The 20,040-nt window shown below is 35.3% G+C and overlaps 1 protein-coding gene across 2 annotated transcripts in view; it reads left to right on the top strand.

Moving 5' to 3' along the window:
* LOC114328131 (TRPL translocation defect protein 14) overlaps positions 1-20,040 on the top strand; it is a 220,050-nt gene that overhangs the window by 160,779 nt on the left and 39,231 nt on the right. For both annotated transcript variants that reach the window (XM_028276908.2, XM_028276909.2), the window contains 3 exons: positions 1,003-1,131; positions 5,928-6,064; positions 19,391-19,724. In XM_028276908.2, coding sequence (XP_028132709.1) covers positions 1,003-1,131; positions 5,928-6,064; positions 19,391-19,724 — 600 coding nt within the window. The remainder of the gene's footprint in view (positions 1-1,002; positions 1,132-5,927; positions 6,065-19,390; positions 19,725-20,040) is intronic.

Here is a 20,040-nt window from a genome sequence, read left to right as displayed (position 1 = left end):
GGTGGTATCTTCGTTTCTAATCATCGTAGAAACTTCTATTTTCTTTCGTTTTGTAGGGTTTTATTTCCTACAACACTGTATTTTTTACAAAATTGTTGGCGCAAAATCCATTTTTTTTTTAAATGTTGATATGTAGAACCGAAAAGGGAAAGAATAGCAAACGTGAGCTTTTTTAGCTGATTACAAGAATCAAGAATATTATTCTAAGCGTTGAAAATGATCATGTCTTCCTTCTCCAGGTCATTCAAAGCAGACCACTTCTTGTGTTGTGAATATTTTTCTTCTTCAATATTTCCAATTCATCACAAAGACGTTCGAATTTAGAGGGTCATACATCCTTGTTTTCAAATCCAGAAATTGTATTTCAAAGCTATTAATGCCAATTTCAAAAGGAATGCCAATTTCAAAATTTCAACTCTGTTGTAGCATTAAGAGGATTTTTGACAAATGCTAAAGTTTGTAAGTGTGATAAAAGCTAATTTATCAGAATAAGATGTAATGTTTTTCCTACCAATTTTTGAAAGGAAAATATTATTGCGCTTTCCGTGGATATTTGTGCCAGAGTCGCACCTAAGCAGCCGAAGAGCCACATGCGGCTCCGGAGCCGCACTTTGCCGACCACTGGCCTAGTCCGTATTATAGGGGTGATACAATGGACCCGCCTTAGGAAGTCCGAGTATCTGAACAGCTCGTAAATGGGCACTGCCATAATCTACGATAAATAAATCTACTATAATCAATTCTAACCTGAAAAGTTGTTTTTTTTTCTGTTGTGTTTGTCATATTTTAAAATTATTATTACAAACTGCCAGATGATGGGCTTGATACACTGCTTTTTATCTTGTTACAAGATCCTCCACTAAAACTAAAATCGATTTTCATAAAAAAAATTGTGGTTTATGCGCAATAAATATACTCGCCACAAACAATAATAGCTGTATATACATTCCCATTTTTTATTCACTGGATTACACAATTATTGTAAATATTTATTTATTACAGGTGTGAAATTCCAGGAAAATTTATTGAAAAGTATGCTGCAAATTGAAGATACCTTTTTTGAACTTGGAAAAACCTGCAAACGAAACTGTCTTATAATTTGTGATAGGGGGGCTATGGATGCTTCAGCATGTAAGTATAAGTTTAAAAGTAGCGTAATTAATCGTTTTCTATCAACTAAAACAAATATTCACACTAATTATATCGTGATCTGGGACGAGTGACATTATATTAGGATTGGAAGACAACATTCTCAACATCTGGACTTCATTTCCAGATATTCTGGATGTTTTTGTTTTCTAATGCCATTAGATCTTATATATGATAATATAAAGATCCAAATTTGGTTTTCTCCTCCTCACTTTTTTATCCCTTGTGAGGACATTTTGACACTCTTTCACGTTTCAGGAATATTGTTGGCTTTCCAAAATGGATGCTGGTCAGCAAAACTCAAAAACCTGCCAGACAATTGAAAATAAAAAACCAATTAATTCAACACGTTGACTCGTATATACACCTTGGAACAGTCGTCAACTCGAAATGGGTTCAAACAACCGAAATACGATCTAGAATTGAAAAGACCAGAGCAACATTTAACATGAGAAATATATTCACCCATTGCGACATATCTCTCCCACTAAAAATACAGCTGCTAAAATGCTATGTATTTTCAGTCTTGCTGTTTGGCGCAGAGGCCTGGACAATAACGGAAACATTAATAAGGAAGCTGAAGGCATTCGAAATGTGGGTGTACCGACGTATCCTCAAAATATCCTGGACGACTCACACCACCACCGTAGAGGTATTGCACCGAATGGGAAAACAAAAAAGAAATCTCTTTCACAATTAAGAAACGGAAACTTGAATACCTCGGTCATATTATGAGACATGATAAATATCATATACTCCAATTGATAATACAGGGTAAAATAGAGAGCAAACGCGGACGAAATAGTTTAGACTAATATGGATCGAGTTATTCAGAAACGCCGCAAACAAAATTAAAATTGCTATGGTGATAGCCAACGTCCGCAGTGGACAAGGCAAATAAAGAAGAAGCTAAAATAAAGATCCAGATTTGGTTTTCTCCTCCTCACTTTTTTATTCCTTGTCAGGACGCATTGACACTCGACGCGTTGACAGGGTCGATTTCTCATACCTGCGGTAATCTATGGTTCAGTTGAACCAGGTTCACCGGTGAACTTCGGTTTTGTTTGGAATGCATTTCTCATTGCACGTTCATGTCAGTGCACGTTCTACAGCTTTCGAGAAATGCCAATAGATTGCAAAAAGTAAAAAACTGTCGCCATTTTGAACTACCTTTTTTATGCTGTTTTTGAATAAAGTTAAATTTAAGTATTTATAGTCAGATAGTCATTTTAATAGTTATAAATAAATGTTATAAAAACAAAAATAATGTTATCCTTTATCGTTAGGCTTAATATAATAAAATAGGTTATATGTATTTATATTATGACAGCGTTTCGTGTTAATACAACGCATGCGTAATCCATGAAATCATCTGAACTGGGTTCAGAAATCTTTGAACGGCCGAATTCCAGCGTTCAAGCATCGTTCAAGTGTAAACTGCCATCGGTTGAACGTGAATTGAGAAAGACGATTTTGACTTCAAACTGACGTTCACTAAAAGTTCAGGTTAAACTGGAGTTGGACTCGATATGAGAAATTGGCCCTAAATATTGTTAGCTTGATGTCCCATTGGCTGCAATCCTGTGCCTGTTGGACAGCTTCATGTAGGGATTTTCCCACAAGATTCTTTATTTTGCCTATCGTGTTGGAGATCTTCCTGTTGGTCTTTAGCCTTCTGCCTTTGGTAGGTGTTTAGAAATTGTATTTGTTATCACTAGATTGTTTTCACTGGCAAACTGTTCTTCTCTGTTGTTTCTAATGCCCAAGCCAAATGACCCGACAATATCTCTCAAACGTGGTTCATTTTTAGTTTTTCCCACCTTGGTGTTAAAGTCACCAAGAATAGATACTGAGAAGAAATTCCTAAGCCCTGGAGTGAAGAGGAAGAAAATGATTTTGTTGAACACTTTGAAACGATATCCTTAGCTTTTCACCAGCAGTTTAGGAGGAATACCTTGATCATCATCGATGGTGTTACAAGTTACAACTATTCGTGAGTCTTTGCCGCGTTTACTATTGCCTTACATGTTTGTCGCTCCTGTGCCTCTATTTCCCATTGTCTCACTCCCATTTTCTCCAGATCTTCTATGACTGCATCTTTTCCCATCTGACCTTTCCCAAAACACATTGCTTATTATCGTTACTGCTTATCACATACCCTGCCCATCTTAGTCAATTGCCCTTTATATATCTGACTAGATTTTCCTTTCCGAAGAGAGACTTTAACTCGTTATTGTGTGTGCGCCTCCATTCGTTTGTTACGCTGTCTTTGCAAGTTCCATATATCACTCGAAGGATTTTACGTTCCCACATCACCAATTTATTTACTTCTCTTATTTTTTAGCGTCCATGTTTCGCTTCCATACGCGACTGACTATGCCTTCCTAAAGAGCTAATAAATTTCCTAAAAGTTATTCTCGAATTTCGGTAGAAATCATCTGGCTAGATTGTTTTACGATGACACAAACATTGCTTGAACATTTTAATCTGATATCGAATCTAATCTAACCTTCTCTCAATTATAGTTGTACATTTCCTCGATTAGTTTTCAATTACAAAGAATGTAACATTGTTTGTAATACTTACTGATCAATAATACATAATTTCATTCTTAAATAATATTTTATAAATTGTATTAATAGCCTCGAATATAAACAAACGAGAGTTTAATAATTGTGGAAGAAATCCTTCTCATCGCCCAGCCCTTTGCGTCCACTGCTGGACATAGGCCTCCCTTATTTTTGTCCATTGTGCTCTATTTTGAGTACTTTGCATCCAATTTCTTGACATTTTCTTGAGATCGTCAGTCCAACGAGTAGGAGATCTTTCTCTACTTCTTTTGTCTAATTTCGGCCTCCACTCAAGTAATCTCTTCATCCAGCTTTCATCACTGATTCGGGCGACGTGTCCGGCCCAGTTCCATTTCAATCGGCAATTCGCGAAATTGCATCGTTAACTCCTGTTCTTCGTCTTAAGTCTTCATTTCTAACTCGGTCACGAAGCGATATACTCAGCATTGACCTTTCCATTATCCTCTGAGCGATTTGCAGCGTTTTAGAAGTTGTAGCTGTCAATGTCAAAGTTTCGGCACCATAGGTCATCACAGGTAACACACATTGGTCAAATGTTTTACGTTTTAAAGAAATTGGTATTGGGTTTTCCATAGGCTGGCCATGCTAGGATTATTCTTCTTCGTAGTGCGCATGTTTGTTTGGCTCTTGTGATCTTTATTTCGTGTCCAAGGTATATGTATTTTTCCACCAGCTCTACTTCTTTGTCTTATATTGATATTTGATATTTACTTATATTGATATTTCCGCTAGGTACTAGGTTTGTCATCCATTTTATTTTGGAGATGTTTATTTTAAGACCCACACTGGCACACACTAGCTGAAGTTCATGTAGCATTGTACATATCTCGTTGAGGTTGTCAAAGAACAAAACTATGTCGTCTGCTAATTTCAAATTTGTTAATCTTCTACCGTCAATGCCTCTCTCTTCCCAGTTAAGTTTTTTTACAAGCATATTCTAGTACTGCCGTAAACAGTTTATGTGAATAAGGTATCGCCCTGTCGGACTCCTCTGGCAATTGGGTTATGATCCGTGTTTTTATGTAGCTTCATCGACATAGTTGCGTTCTTGTATGTATTGTAAATTAACCTTTATCGGTTATCGGTAGTCAATGCGGTATGCTTGTAGTGCTTCCAGGATTTTGTCAAATTCTACCGTGTCAAAGGCTTAATGGAAATCTGCAAAAGCCAGCCTTTTCTATAACCGTTTTAATGCTCTGTAGGTGATCATTTGTTCCAAATCCGTCTCAGTCTTTATTATTATAAATGTTAGTCATGACCTTTAAAAATATTTGATCTAGAAAATATTTTTATTTTGGTCTTATTAACTATTATTTGCCAAGTACAAGGTGAACAGTTGAGAAACTTGACTAATAGGTATAGAAAAAACCTTGTGACAACTAAATTATTTCATACTTATTTTTGTTTTGTATACTTCGGTTAAATAAACCTGTCTTTAAAATTAATGTAGCACATTGGATAACAATGTTTTTTTTCAAATTTGTTGATGTTTTACAAAAACGTTTTTTGTATTTTGAGAACGATCTTCGAAGTGGAAATGTAAACATTAAAATAAACTTAACTTATTGTGGCTTAAGTATTCCCAATGCGACGGTAACACCACAACTCGAACGCTTCTAAGATTTTTTATTTTTGTTGTCCAAGTTTCACATCCATAAAACAAAGCAGACCAGACGTAGCACCTCATTATTCTCAAACGTGTGGTTAATGACAAACTTCTACTGCACAATACAGAACGCTAGTTATTAAAGTTTTTTCGTGCAAGTTCTATTTGGTTAAAATTTCCTTGTCACTTTCCACCCTACAGTCAATCCAGCTACCCAGCTAAAGTATTCCATCCTTTCCAGGATTTTATTATCTAATAAGTACTGAGTCTTTGATATTAATTTTTCAGACCTCCCTCCATTTTGTTTTCTTTACGTTGATTGTTAAGCCCCATTCGTTCTTTATAGCGTTCAACAGGGTTTGAAGGTCTTCTAGACTCTCTGTCCTTATGGCAGTGTCTTCTGCATATCTGATGTTACAAATGTTAGTAAAAACAAAAAATATTAACAATTCAGTAATAAACAGACGTACAATCACCCCAAGTGACACGTGTCGTTTTTTATTATGTTTACTCAAGATATACGAGTCCTTATTACATCTTGAAAAAAACGTTGTTCTTTTTTATAATATATATTTTTTTAGTTGTTGCCAAAGAAACATGGGAGACTATCATGAGAGGTAACGCCTGGAATAATGTAGAATTAAGGGATAACAGATATAACCAAATAATACACATGGTAACAGCAGCGAAGGGTGCGGAAGAATTTTATTCCACAGAGGTAAGTGTTTCTTTTCTACATCATCATCATCAGTCGTTTTACAGCTCTATGAGCCAAAGCTTTCTTCAGAACAATTCTCCATTCGCCCCTGTCTCTGGCAACTCTTCTCCATACTTTAATTCCAAGAGATTTTAAATGATTCTCCAAGTTATCTTGATACCTAAGTCTCGGTCTTCCTCTTGCTCGTTGTCCTATCGGCTCTCTTCGGTCAAAAACTTTTCTGACTAATGGCATTTTCCTCTCGCCTGATTACATGCCCTATCCATCTAAGGCGTGCTACCTTAATGAATTTTACAACGTCAGGTTCTCCAAAACTTCTATACAACTCAAAGTTGTAACGCCTGCGCTACAAGCCTTGTTCTTTTATCCCTCCATATATACTCTTAGGATTTTTTGCTCAAAACGTTTGAGCAGTTCTTGATAATCCTGTGTAAGTAACCAAGTTTCTACCAAGCGGTAGCGGGTAGATACTTCTCTGCGATCCCGGTAGGGAATAGATCTACTTCAGGAATAGCACACCTGCCCTACGCGAGCTCATGGATTTCCCCAACATCCCTTTACCGGGGAAACCATGTCCAAACCCAAAGCATTCCCATCTCCACCATTTCCTCCTTCCACATCCTAACCAACTCGCCAACACGCACTAGCCAAGCGTAGCGTTTTAATGGCTAAAACCCCAAAGGCAAATTTCCATGAAAGACGAAACTACTGAACGGCCCTCAGTCTCCGGCGGCTCCAACACCCCCAGCCAAGGTAGCGGATGGAAAAGGGTTGGAGCAGAGGGTGCTAACGCCCGGTTTCCGAAAGGATGATCATCTCAAAAATTATGTAATCGACGATTAACAATAGATTAAATGCGTCAGAAACGTCAACCAAACTGGTTTTAACAACAGTCGATCACCTGACAAAAGATTAATCGTTAGTTAACAGCCGATCATGAGTGTTTTGAGTCTCCGAAAGGTCGATTAACCAGTTTCGCTTGTCAAACGGCGGTAAAAATGGACTGTTACCTAATCTGCGACTATCCGTCGATTAACGGACTGTTAAGAGTTTTTTTTAGTTTTTTAATTACTGTAATTAAAAAATACCGGGAAAAAATTGTCAAATAACACATATATAAATGATATTATTCAATAAAAATAAGATTTTTTTATGGAAGAAATAATTTAAAATATTTATTTAACTTGCAGAACATGGATATCTCGTACATTTTTTATATTTGATTATATAATTTATATTTTTTTTCTTTTAAAAATGTAAGATAACAAGGATGCTAGACTCATAGAGCTATTTTTTGAGAGGCCAGAGCTCTAAAATGCAGAACATAATGATTATGCGATGTAAATAAGAGGGAAAACGTGTGAGAAATTATAGCAGCTAACTTTGAAGACAATAAAACAACGGTAAATAAATTAAAAATAAATATAAAAGTAAATATATAGACCAAAAATAAAAATACGATTATAAAATATTATAGATCATAAATAAACTGTTTTATATCTCTAACTCTCGTCACATTACCTAGCCTCATTTTTAAAATGCTCTCGTTCAATTCTTGCTCCAAACAAAAGTGACAGTACGTAAGAGAGAATGCACCTTTAGAATTTAAAGATACAAGTTTGGATTTAGAGGTTAATATAATTGAAATTTTGAAGGATAACAGCCAATTGTGACAGTATCGCTACCAAATCGTATGTCAGATCATCGATTACATGATCTATGATCATGCAATTTTACAATAATTGGCGTTTGAGAAACCCATCACAGGTTAACAGTTGATCAAATCTGACAGCCGATTAGATGATCGGAGATTTGAATAACGTTTCGGAAACTGGCTGTATGAATCCCCGGAAAAGATCAGGCTACCACAAAGAACGACAAATGCATATCACCTCATATAATGTTAGAACTCTTATATCGGACCAGAAGATGATGGAACTGGAGGAAGAACTGAAAACAATAAAATGGGACATCATCGGCCTCAGTGAAATCAGACGAAGAGGAGAAGCTCAAATTACCCTTAAATCGGGGCACTTATTTCATTTTAGAGGAGAAGAAGACACTTCAAATGGTGGAGTAGGATTCATTATACATAGAAAGCACGCCCAAAATATAACTAAAATTAACAGCATAAGTCCCAGGATTGTGTACCTCATCTTCAAACTAAATGCAGGATATAACCTTAAGATAATCCAGACATATGCTCCAACGACTAGCCACTCGGATGAAGAAACTGAAATATTTTATGACGACCTACAAACAGCATTACATACTACACCAGCATACTACACAATAGTTATGGGCGACTTTAACGCGAAAATGGGCTTTAAACAAGATGATGCAGAAGTAGCAATGGGCAAGTATGGCTACGGCGAAAGAAATGAACGAGGGCAAAGGCTGCTTAACTTCTTACACCAGGAAAATTTATCCGTGATGAACTCTTTTTTCGATAAAAAGCCTCGTAAATGGACATGGATAAGCCCAGATGGCAGTGTCAAAAATGAGATAGATTTTATCATAACGAACAGAAAAGAAATAATTAAAGATATTGAAGTACTTAACAAATTTTCGATAGGAAGCGACCACAGATTAATCCGAGCAAGGATACAATTAAATGTCAACTTGGAAAGAACAAAGATGATCTTCAAAACACGAAAGAAGAAATGGATTCCCCCAGAAAACAACGACCTCTATGAAGATATACTAACCAGACGTATACAAGACTTAGAAAACGAAATAGAAGACATCGAACTAGCAAATAATCTCATAACGGAGGCACTTAAAGAAACCGAAAGGGAGTGCTGCCCGACGGTCGTGACCCATAAAGAAAAATTAAGCCAAAATACCAAAGAGTTAATAAGTAAAAGAAGACAACTGACGGAAAAATACGACTCCAACTACACAACACTGAAGAAATTAAATAAAGATATCCACCGGTCAATCCGAAAAGACATAAGAGAAAACAATACAAGAGAAATAACTCAAATAATTCAAGAAAACAAAAGTTTAAAACTTTTGCGGCGAAATACGAATAACATTGGCAACAAAAATATGTACAGAATAAGAAATAAAGACAACAGCATTGCTACGGATAGAGCTGAAATCCTTAAGGTTGTCGAATCGTTTTATCGCGAAATGTATGAGAGCACCAACGCAAGGCAAGATCAGCTCCTGTCCAAAATCACAAACCAGGGATCAGAATTAATGCCAGAAGTAACACCATACGAAGTTAAAAAGACACTTTCAGAAATGAAAAATAATAAATCCCCTGGCGATGACGGAGTAGTGATCGAGGCAATCAAACAAGGTGGAAATAAAATTATCCAGGTTTTGGCCAAACTTTTCACCGAATGCATTTACCAAGGAAAAACGCCTTCTCAATGGAACAATGCAGTCATTGTTTTATTGCACAAAAAAGGTGACATAACAGATCTAAAAAACTACCGTCCTATCAGTCTGCTATCACACGTATATAAACTTTTCACAAAAATTATCAAAAAGAGACTGGAGGCTAAGTTAGACTTCTATCAGCCTAGAGAACAAGCTGGCTTCAGATCCGGATACAGCACTAACGACCACTTACTGGTAATAAAAAACTTGATCGAGAAGTCTGCGGAATACAACAAACCATTGGCACTGATATTCGTGGACTACGAGAAAGCGTTCGATACCATAAACCAGCAGAAAATGTTAAAAGCATTGACAGAATGCCGAATAGATTATCGCTATACTAACATGATAAAATATATCTACCACAACGCAACGGCTAGCGTAAGACTATCTGATCAACAAACAAATAAATTCTGTATACAGCGAGGAGTACGGCAAGGAGACACCATCTCACCAAAGCTGTTCACAACCCTTTTAGAACACAGTTTTAAGAAGGCAGATCTGAACGAATATGGTATCAACATAAATGGAGAGAAGCTCAGTCATTTGAGATTCGCAGATGACATCGTCCTTATAGCCGATCGTATGGATGATGCAATAATAATGTTGAACAAGTTATATCACGCTTCCTTAGAGGTCGGACTAAAGATTAACATCAACAAGACGCAAATAATGACTAATCTGGTGCTAAATCGTAATATTGTTCTTGATGGAATGAATATTGAGCAGACTGCATCTTATAAGTACTTGGGACATGAAATTCGATTGGGAAGAGATAACCAGACGTGCGAGCTCCCACGTCGCATAGGATTAGCCTGGGCAGCGTTTGGTAAACTGAGCTATGTATTTAAATCGGACTTACCCATATGCCTGAAAAGGAAAATCTTTGACCAGTGTGTATTGCCTGTACTCACTTATGGAGCGGAAACATTAACACTCACAAAAAAGGTAGTGAACAAGATTCGCATAACTCAAAGGGCTATGGAGCGCCAGATGTTGGGTGTCTCCCTGAGGAACCGAATCCCAAACGAAGAAATACGTCGTAGAACAAAAACATCGGACGCCGTCGAAAGAATCGCATCGCTCAAGTGGAATTGGGCAGGACACGTCGCCAGATTGTCAGACAACCGATGGACAAAACGTATTGTCGAGTGGAGGCCACGAGAAGAAGCACTACGGAGCAGAGGACGACCACCAACCAGATGGGCTGACGATCTGAAACGTATTGTCGGCAACTGGATGCAAGCCGCACAAAACAGAGAAAGATGGAAAGAGCTGAGGGAGACCTATGTCCAGCAGTGGACGCGTACGGGTTGATGATGATGAACCAAGTTTCTGAACCATGTTTTAGCACTGGTCTTATTAGGGTTTTGTAGAGGGTCAATTTAATTTTTCTAGGTATTTTTGAGGCCATCTGTCTTCTTAAGCCATGGTGCCACACTTTTTGGCGAGCACTATTTTTCTTTTAATTTCTTCATTGACATTGTTATCTGTAGTTTATCAGAAAGCCTAACTACTGATTTGTTAAAGATAGTACCATTCGTATTAATTTGGCACTCTCGAATTATTTTTTCTAATGCCAGGTTAAATAAGAGATATGATAGTCCATCTTAGTCCCTTTTTGCAATGGAAGGTTCTTGAAAAACCGTTTTGGATTTTTACCATGCTCTCTGCTTATGTGAGTGTAAGTTCAGTTAATTGGACAAGATGAAGCGTTATTTGAAATTCTACCATAGCAAGTAGAAGTTTACCTCTATTAATTAAGTCGTATGCGGCTTTCAACTCCACGAATATGTGGTGGGTGTCGACGCCGAACTCTAGGGTTTTTCAAGGATCTATCTCAATGTGAATATCTGGTCCGTTGTTGATTTATTAGGCCGGAAACTTCACTGATATCCTCCCACTATATGCTCGGTGTAGGGGAGGAGTCTTTTGTACAATACGATGGACAACACTTTATATGCTAAGTTGAGTATAGTGATGCCTCTATAATTATCACACATCATCATGTCTCCCTTTTTGTGTAGAGGACACAGTACACTCAACTTCCAGTCGTCTGTTGGTGTTTCTTGCTGTTATATCTTTATTTACAAATACTGCCCCAGATGGATATTTGGCGTCTTTAATACCCGTCTTCGATGTGTTGGATATGAGTTTCAATATGTACAAGATCTCTCTGGCCTAAAACCACAATGAATTTTTCGTCTTTTCTCAATACATAAAACGAGAAGTAATTTCTAAACTCAATGTAACGTTTTTCGTCCAAACTTCTTGATTTGCTCTATATGCAACACCAGGGGCTTGTTATTTTTCATAATAGACGGAGAGGCAGCGCTGAAAAATTTCTTTGAATTTATTAAAGCTAGATTTTTCACAGTTGATTACTGTGAGTGTGTAGAGAAACATACTGCGGTCGGTCAAGCGAAACGTAGAACAGGGGTTACTGAGAGGGTATCAAAGTTGCTTTCCTACGAAGCTAATTAAATCCATTTACTAAGGCTGAAAATCAGTACACATATTCTAAATTAAATATAAATAAAAGTTATTATAGTCGGTCATTTGTATGACGGTACAGAGCCGGTCGGTCGGCCCCAATAGTCGATTGAGGAAATGAAGAATTTTGGCTCACAATTTTTTCGTCCAGCATGGATTTACTTGAAATTTTCACAGAAGGTAGGGAATAGTCCAAGGATCATTTTATATATCATGCCGCTATCATACGCTAAAACCTTGGGGGTGGTTGCCACCCCATCTCGAGGGTGGGAATTTTTTATTACATTTTAACCATTAGTCCTGTCGCCAGGGGGGGTACAACGGCCTCCTGTATTCAGATGAACTTACCCAAGTTTTTTTATGTATTTTGACTTGTAGAACACGAATTTTTTGGGTAACAGTTGATCCGGATGTCGATAAGATTGTTATAAACCAAGAAGTTGAGGAATCACATAACAGCGATTTCTCGCAAAACAAAACATTTTTTTGTATTTTTTGGGCCATTCTAACAAAAAAATGTTCCTACAATTTTTTTCGTAGGATGCATAGTTTTCGAGATAAGCGGGGTTGAACTTTCAAAAAATCGAAAAATAGCAATTTTTGAACCCGAATAACTTTTGATTAAAAAATAAAATAGCAATTTTGCTTACCGCATTTGAAAGTTCAAGTCAAATTATATCGGTTTTAATTATTTGTATTGCTAAAAATTTATTATTTTATTGTTAAAACAAAGCTATAAACACCTAGTGCTTGAGTGATGTTTTCAATGATTTCTCATTTAAAATCAAACGAGTAGGTAGAGGAGATGAGAGTGCAAGCGGGGCTATTTCTACGTAGCATGCATTAAAACGCATGTATTAGGCACGGGAAACACTATGTGTTTATAGCTTTTTTTAACAATCAAAAAATAAATTTGTAGCAATGCAAATATTCAAAACACATATAATTTGACTCAAACTTTTAAAGCTGGTAAGCAGAATTGCTATTTTATTTTTTATTCAAAGGTTATTCGGGTTCAAAAATTGCAATTTTTCGATTTTTTGAAAGTTCAGCCGGGTTTATCTCGAAAACTATGCATCCTACGAAAAAACTTGTAGGAACATTTTTTGGTTAGAATGACCCAAAAAATACAAAAAAATGTTTTGTTTTGCGAGAAATCGCTGTCATGTAATTCCTCAACTTCTTTGTTTATAACAATCTTATCGACATCCGGATCAACTGTTACCCAAAAAATTCGTATTCTACGGGCCAAAATACATAAAAAAACTTGGGTAAGTCCATCTGAATTAAGAAGGCCGTTGTACCCCCCCTGGCGACAAGACTACATGTAATTCGATGGAAAAAGTAATTCTAAGAAAAAAACGTAGGCCTCCCCCTTATTTTTCCACTCTTCTCGGTTCAGTGCTAATGCTGTCCCATCTGGTCCCTGCGTATCTTTTCAGGTGACGACCATCTCATATGTGGTCTACCCCTTCCTCTTTTGTAGTCCCAAGGTCTCCAGTGAGTTATCGCTTCATTCCATCTTTCGTTTCTTTGTCTGCTGGTGTATCCTGCAAATTTCCATTTGAGAGTTGCTACATGTTTGTTTTTGTTTATACAGTGCGTCCATAAAGTAACGCATTAATCCATTATTAGCTAAATAAACAACAGTTTTAGAAATTACCGAAACAGGTCGATTTTTACTTTTAAATTACGACTTTTTGACGTACATATCATACTAGTGAGGTCATCCATCTGGGCGTGATGACGAAATTGAATTTTTTGAGAAAAGGGGTCAAGTGATAGCTCATTTGAAAGGGTACTAAATTCTATATTCAGTAATATAAACATTAATATAATTATTTATACAGGGTGTCAAAAAAAATTTTTTTTTTATTAAATTAATCCTCGTAAGGCGGTGCGGGGTGCAGGTGCACCCCAGATCTTGTTTTTCTCACCTATCGTTTTTAATAATTTTTTTTTATTTTTGTCCATTTTTTTATTCGCATTAAATGCAATTCTAAACGCATTCCACCCATTATAGCATTTAAAACTCTGCGTTTACGTGCTTTTTTTGAAAAACTGACTGTAGGGTGCAAATGATGAAAATTTCATATCCTGAATTCGACGGTTCTTATGTTCCACCTGGAGCTAATAGAGCTACGGGACAAGGTCGGTGTTATTACTTATGTCAGAGAAAAAAGACCGAAAGTCCCCGCATAACTGTATTGTGTGTAAAAACTTTGTGTTGCTCACCATGCGAAAAATTTCATGTATTTGTCTTGCAATGATAATAATTTTTTTTTAAAGGAGAAATGAGTACTTTGTTTGTAAATTTATGTTTTTGGTATAATAAACAAGTCCTAATTATCTTTCAAATCAATTTCCCCGACATTCACATATAAAAAAATGGATATACAGATGGGTGCAAATGCACCCCGCACCGTTGTTTACGTAAGAATCTAAGCACCACCTTACGAGGGTTAATTGAGACAAAAAGAAGAATGTATGTAATTTATTTAATTCAAAATACGTTTTGCTGTTGTAAAAAATAGGAAAAAATGTTTATTTGACAAATAAATATTGCTTTTAGCTTAAATTCAATGTTAAAGCTGCCACCCACCTACTCTTGGCAGTTTGAACATGTCACTTAAGCGAAAATCAATGTTTATTTTCCAAATAATTTTTTTTTTCTGTTTTCTGACAGTAGTAAAATGTATTTATGATTAAATAAATTACATACATTCTTCTTTTTGTGTAAATTAATTTAGTTTAAAAAAATTATTTTTGCAAGCTCCCTATAAATAATTATGTTAATATTTATATTACTGAATAGAGAATTGAATACCCTTTCAAATGAGCTATCACATGACACCTATTCTCATTTAAGAAAATCATCGATTACGTCATCACGCCTAGACGGATGACATAACTAGTATATTGTATATGTCAAAAAATCGTAATTTCAAAATAAAAATCAACTTGTTTCGGAAATTTCTCATAGTGTTGTTTATTTAGCTGTTAATGAATTTATGCGTTACTTTATGGACGCACTGTATCTTTCACTTTGGTCTTATTTCGGGTCCATGTATTTTTCTTTCTATCAGTTAGCTTGATACCCAGCATCTGCCTTTCCATTGCCCTTTGATTCTTGGCCATCTTTTCCATATTTTCCTTTGTGAAGGTCTGTGCTCCATATGTAAGTACTAATATTCTCCCTATAAATAATTATGTTAATAAACTGTCGAAACCCAAAAGACTTCATCTTTAAACAAATAAATGTTTAAAAATAATAAAATCTTTGGATTTCTTGGTTCGGAAGCAGATTCTCTCTTATACCTATTCCCCATCCTTCTAAAAATTGCAAGGAAAAGGGTGATGAATGTAGAGACATGGGGAGTCTACATAGTTGCACTCCACAACATATCAATTCACCGAGGTAAATATCAACAAATCTGCTTCCTCGTACTCGATACGTGAGTAAAACCGTGGGTAGATAAAAGGCATTATACTTAATTTCAATTCAGAGATCATTACCATCTTTCTATGGACCATTTCGAACTCTTTTGTTCTCGTCAGGAAAGCATATGCAATGATGAATTGCTGAGAGCAAAACAAATACATTACAATGACCTTCGAATTATAACAAATCTATATTATAAACAGCAGGAACACATACGGATTAACGAGCACACATGAGAAGAGTTCAAAATTAAAATAGGAGTGCGACAGGGGGTGTGTATTGTCACCACTACTATTCAATGCATACTCTGAAGAAATTATGAAAAGAGCTCTCGAGGGAGAAACGGCAGGAATAAAGGTCAATGGAATGCCAATTAACAACATTGGATATGCAGACGATACTATCATAATAGCGGACAACCTCCAAGACCTCCAAAAGCTAATGAACAAGATAGTTGCTACTTTGTGCAAATAAACTGAAATTAAACTTGATGAGTTAGGCTGGAAAGGTGTTATATTTTCTTGACTCTGCTTTACGGGATAGAAGCATGAAAACTTAACGCGTCGACTGCTAAAAAGTTGGAAACATTTGAACTGTTGGTGTATAGAAGAATCCTGAAGATACCATGGACCGAGCATATAACAAACAACGAAGTCATGAGAAGAGTCAACAAAAGAACGGAAATATTGGAAACCATCAAGACACGAAAACTGCAATACCTGGGGCATGTTATGCGTAATGAAAGATGCACCATACTTCAATTAATTATACAAGGGAAAATCCAGGGCAAGAGAAGTGTAGGAAGGAGAAGAGTCTCATGGTTGCGTAACTCGAGGGAATGGTACGGATGCACATCAATCGAACTATTCAGAGTAGCACCATCATATAAGATCAGAATAGCAATGATGATTGCCAATCTCCGTCGCGGAGATAAACGTCACGTAAAGAAGAAGACTGCACAAGAACAAGTTAACGTCTGAACTCAACAATGTAAAAATTCTTACTATGTGCTCTGTATACAAGCCACCCGGGAAAGACTTATTTAACAGAACCTGACAACACTGCATGAAAAAATAGGGAAGCTGATGACAATACTATACGAGTGTGAGCTATAGTCATATCAAGGAAAACAACAGTTAGCATACAATGTCAACTTCCATTAAAGAGAGAGAGAGGATCCAGATAATATCTTTGTATCTTGCAATATATTTATATTTTGCTAAATATATGACAAACGTAGAAGAGGATAACGAAACCATGCAAATAGGAACAAGTACAATACAGAAAGTCAAGGGCAAATAATGAAACTGAGTACAAAGAATCAGACAGCAAAGATAAGAAGGAGAATAAGACTAGCATGGCTGACATTTGGAAAGATGAGCTATATCCTGAAAAACCAGAAATATGCCCAATACCTCCGCACAAAAGTATATAATCAATGTGTTCTATTAGTACTTACATATGGAGCACAGACCTTCACAAAGGAAAATATTGAAAAGAAGGCCAAGAATCAAAGGGCAATGGAAAGGCAGATGCTGGGTATCAAGCTAACTGATAGAAAGAAAAATACATGGACCCGAAATAAGACCAAAGTGAAATCGTGTTTTTTCAATTTTTGCTCTATAACTCCAAAGATTTTAACTTTACACCAAAAACACCCAAATAAAAATTCACCGTAATTAAATTCTGCATAGAGACGTGTTTTTCCCGATTTACTTCGACGAAAATTTTCCCCGGAAAATGCCAGTTTTTCAAACAAAATCTTTAATTTTCAACTAAAATTTTAGATAAGTAATTGTTTATCAATAATTAAATAACTTGGTAGCATAAAAGCTCTTTTTGCATAGATTATAATTCCAGAAGCCGATGGAAATTGAATGGACAGTTTAGCAACAATTGAATTATTAATTAAAAATTTACGGTCGCTATAATAACCACAATAATTATGATACATAACAATAACTATGATTTTTGTATAAAAAGACACTGAACCTATCTGATTATTTATATATATATAAATATATATATAAACAATACTTTACAGAATTGAAATTGGACTAATTAAGCGGCCTCGGGAATATTTTAAAATTATAAACAATTTTTTGGCTTATAAACAAATAGAATATTTCGGGAAATATTAAATTAAATTAAATCACGAAACCGGTATTGAAAAAAAAAAATCTGCAGGACGCTTCTTTTAAAAGAAATAACGTTTAATTGTGATGAGTGGTTCCTGAGATACAACCAGTCAAAGTTGACCGGTATTTACGGCAAAGATATAAACAATATGATCATAATTACCTTTTCTAGTATGTACCAATAATTTTTTCCATAATTACCAATAATCACCTTTTTATTTTTATCCTCTCTTCACACCAATTTTTGTATCTTTAAAATAATTATATTATATAGCATATATATTTACAATAAAAACTATCGGTATTACGAGTGAAAATTGCCAAAAATAGCAAAATTCCAATCAAAAATTAGGTTGGAGAAAAGGTAATCTCAAAGTTCAAAATCGGTATACATTAAAAAAATTCATTTTCTCGGCTTCCTATTGAGCAATTTTCTTCATTCTTTTTTTGTTCCCAAGTAACTCGAGTAGAGCCATCTAATAAACTTTTATTATAATAGATTAATTTATTTATAAGAAAAGAAATCTACATATTTTTTCCAGTTGTAGACTTTTTTTTAGATAAACTTACTACAAGTGTACCTTTTAACGTTAAAAAAACAAATATTCTCATTTGAAGGCTGTATAATTATTTAAACAATAGGTATTTATTTAAACAAATTAAAAATTTTGGTACAATAAATAAATTTATTATAACAAAACGTTATTTAATAATGCGTTAGTTAGATGGCTCCACTCGAGTTACTTGGGAACAAAAAATGAATGAAGAAAATTGCTCCATAGGAAGCCGAGAAAATGAATTTTTTTAACGTATACCGATTTTGAACTTTGAGATTACATTTTCTCCAACCTAATTTTTGATTGGAATTTTGCTATTTTTGGCAATTTTCACTCGTAATATCGATAGTTTTTATTATAATAATATAATATGTTATAATTATTTTAAAGAAATAAAAATTTGTGTGAAGAGAGAGGATAAAAATAAAAAGGTGATGGTTCGAAAATTAGCCTCCTATTGTTTATATCTTTGCCGTAAATGCCGGTCAACTTTGACCGGTTGTATCTCAGGAATCACTCATCACAATTAAACGTTTTTTCTTTTAAAAGAAGCGTCCTGCCGCTTTTTTTCCAATGTCGTTTTCGTGATTTAATTCAATTTAATATTTCCCGAGATATTCTGTTTGTTTATAAGCCAAAAAATTGTTTATAATTTTAAAATATTCCTGAGGCCGCTTAAATAGTCCAATTTCAATTCTGTAAAGTACATCAGATAGGTACAGTGTCTTTTTATACAAAAATCATAGTTATTCTTATGTATCATAATTATTGTGGTTATTATAGCGGCCGTAAATTTTTTAATTAATAGTTCAATTATTGCTAAACTGTTCATTCAATTTTCATCGGCTTCTGGAATTATAATCTATGCAAAAAGAGCTTTTATGCTACCAAGTTATTTAATTATTGATAAACAATTACTTATCTAAAATTTTAGTTGAAAATTAAAGATTGTGTTGGAGAAACCGTCATTTTCCGGGGAAAATTTTCGTCGAAGTAAATCGGGAAAAACACGTCTCTATGCAGAATTTAATTACGGTGAATTTTTATTTGGGTGTTTTTGGTGTAAAGTTAAAATCTTTGGAGTTACAGAGCAAAAATTGAAAAAAAACACGATTTTCGGGCGCCATTTTGTTTATAAAAAAAGTAGCACACTATCTGCGGACTCTGCATACCTATATTATTAATATATACAATCATAAAATTTGATTCCAGCAATAAAATTGCTGGTAAATAACTGTTCCTTGTATTTTGCTAATTAGCCCAGAGTATGGGTGCAGTACGTAATATAAACCTTCTATTGTTTTAGGATCACAACTGTCGCTCAGAAGGCGTGGAACTAGCCAGAGAACTTGATACCAAAGCAGCCGCTGCCTGGGTTGGCCACCCGTACTTCGACGTCATCGACAACTCCACGGACTTCGAGGGAAAAATCAGAAGGATGATCGTATCAGTGTGCCATAAAATCGGCTTGGATACCGGCGACAGATTACTGAAAAACTCAAGAAAACACAAGTTTTTGGTCGAGGGACCTTTACCGGACGACCTGCTCTTTCCTCCATTTCAGGACTTCGAAGTTGTGCATAACTATCTACAATCTAATTCGCCTAATCAAGTTAGATTGAGGAAGAGAGGCCAGAAAGGTGAGAGAAGCAAATTATGTAAAGCAAGATATTTATGATATATCGTTTAAGTATATTATGTCCAAAGAACACCGTCTTTGGTTGGTATCAAATAGATATTTAAATCGTATCTAAGTAAAAGTCGCATTTTTTAATATCAGTATTTTTATAATCCACTGCTCTAACATAAAAGAATATGTTTTTGAAATGAAAACATGTCCCAAAACCTACCTAAGAAAGTATTCAAAATGTTACGTTTCACATAAATGTCACGTTCTGCATAAAATGTCACATAAGATGTCACATTCTACGCCAATTGTCATATAAGATATTACGT

This window comes from Diabrotica virgifera, chromosome 4 (assembly GCF_917563875.1).
Source record: "Diabrotica virgifera virgifera chromosome 4, PGI_DIABVI_V3a".
Classification (NCBI taxonomy): domain Eukaryota; kingdom Metazoa; phylum Arthropoda; class Insecta; order Coleoptera; family Chrysomelidae; genus Diabrotica; species Diabrotica virgifera.
The sequence above is the reverse complement of the archived record's forward strand: the minus strand, read 5'-3'. Positions and strand labels throughout refer to the sequence as shown.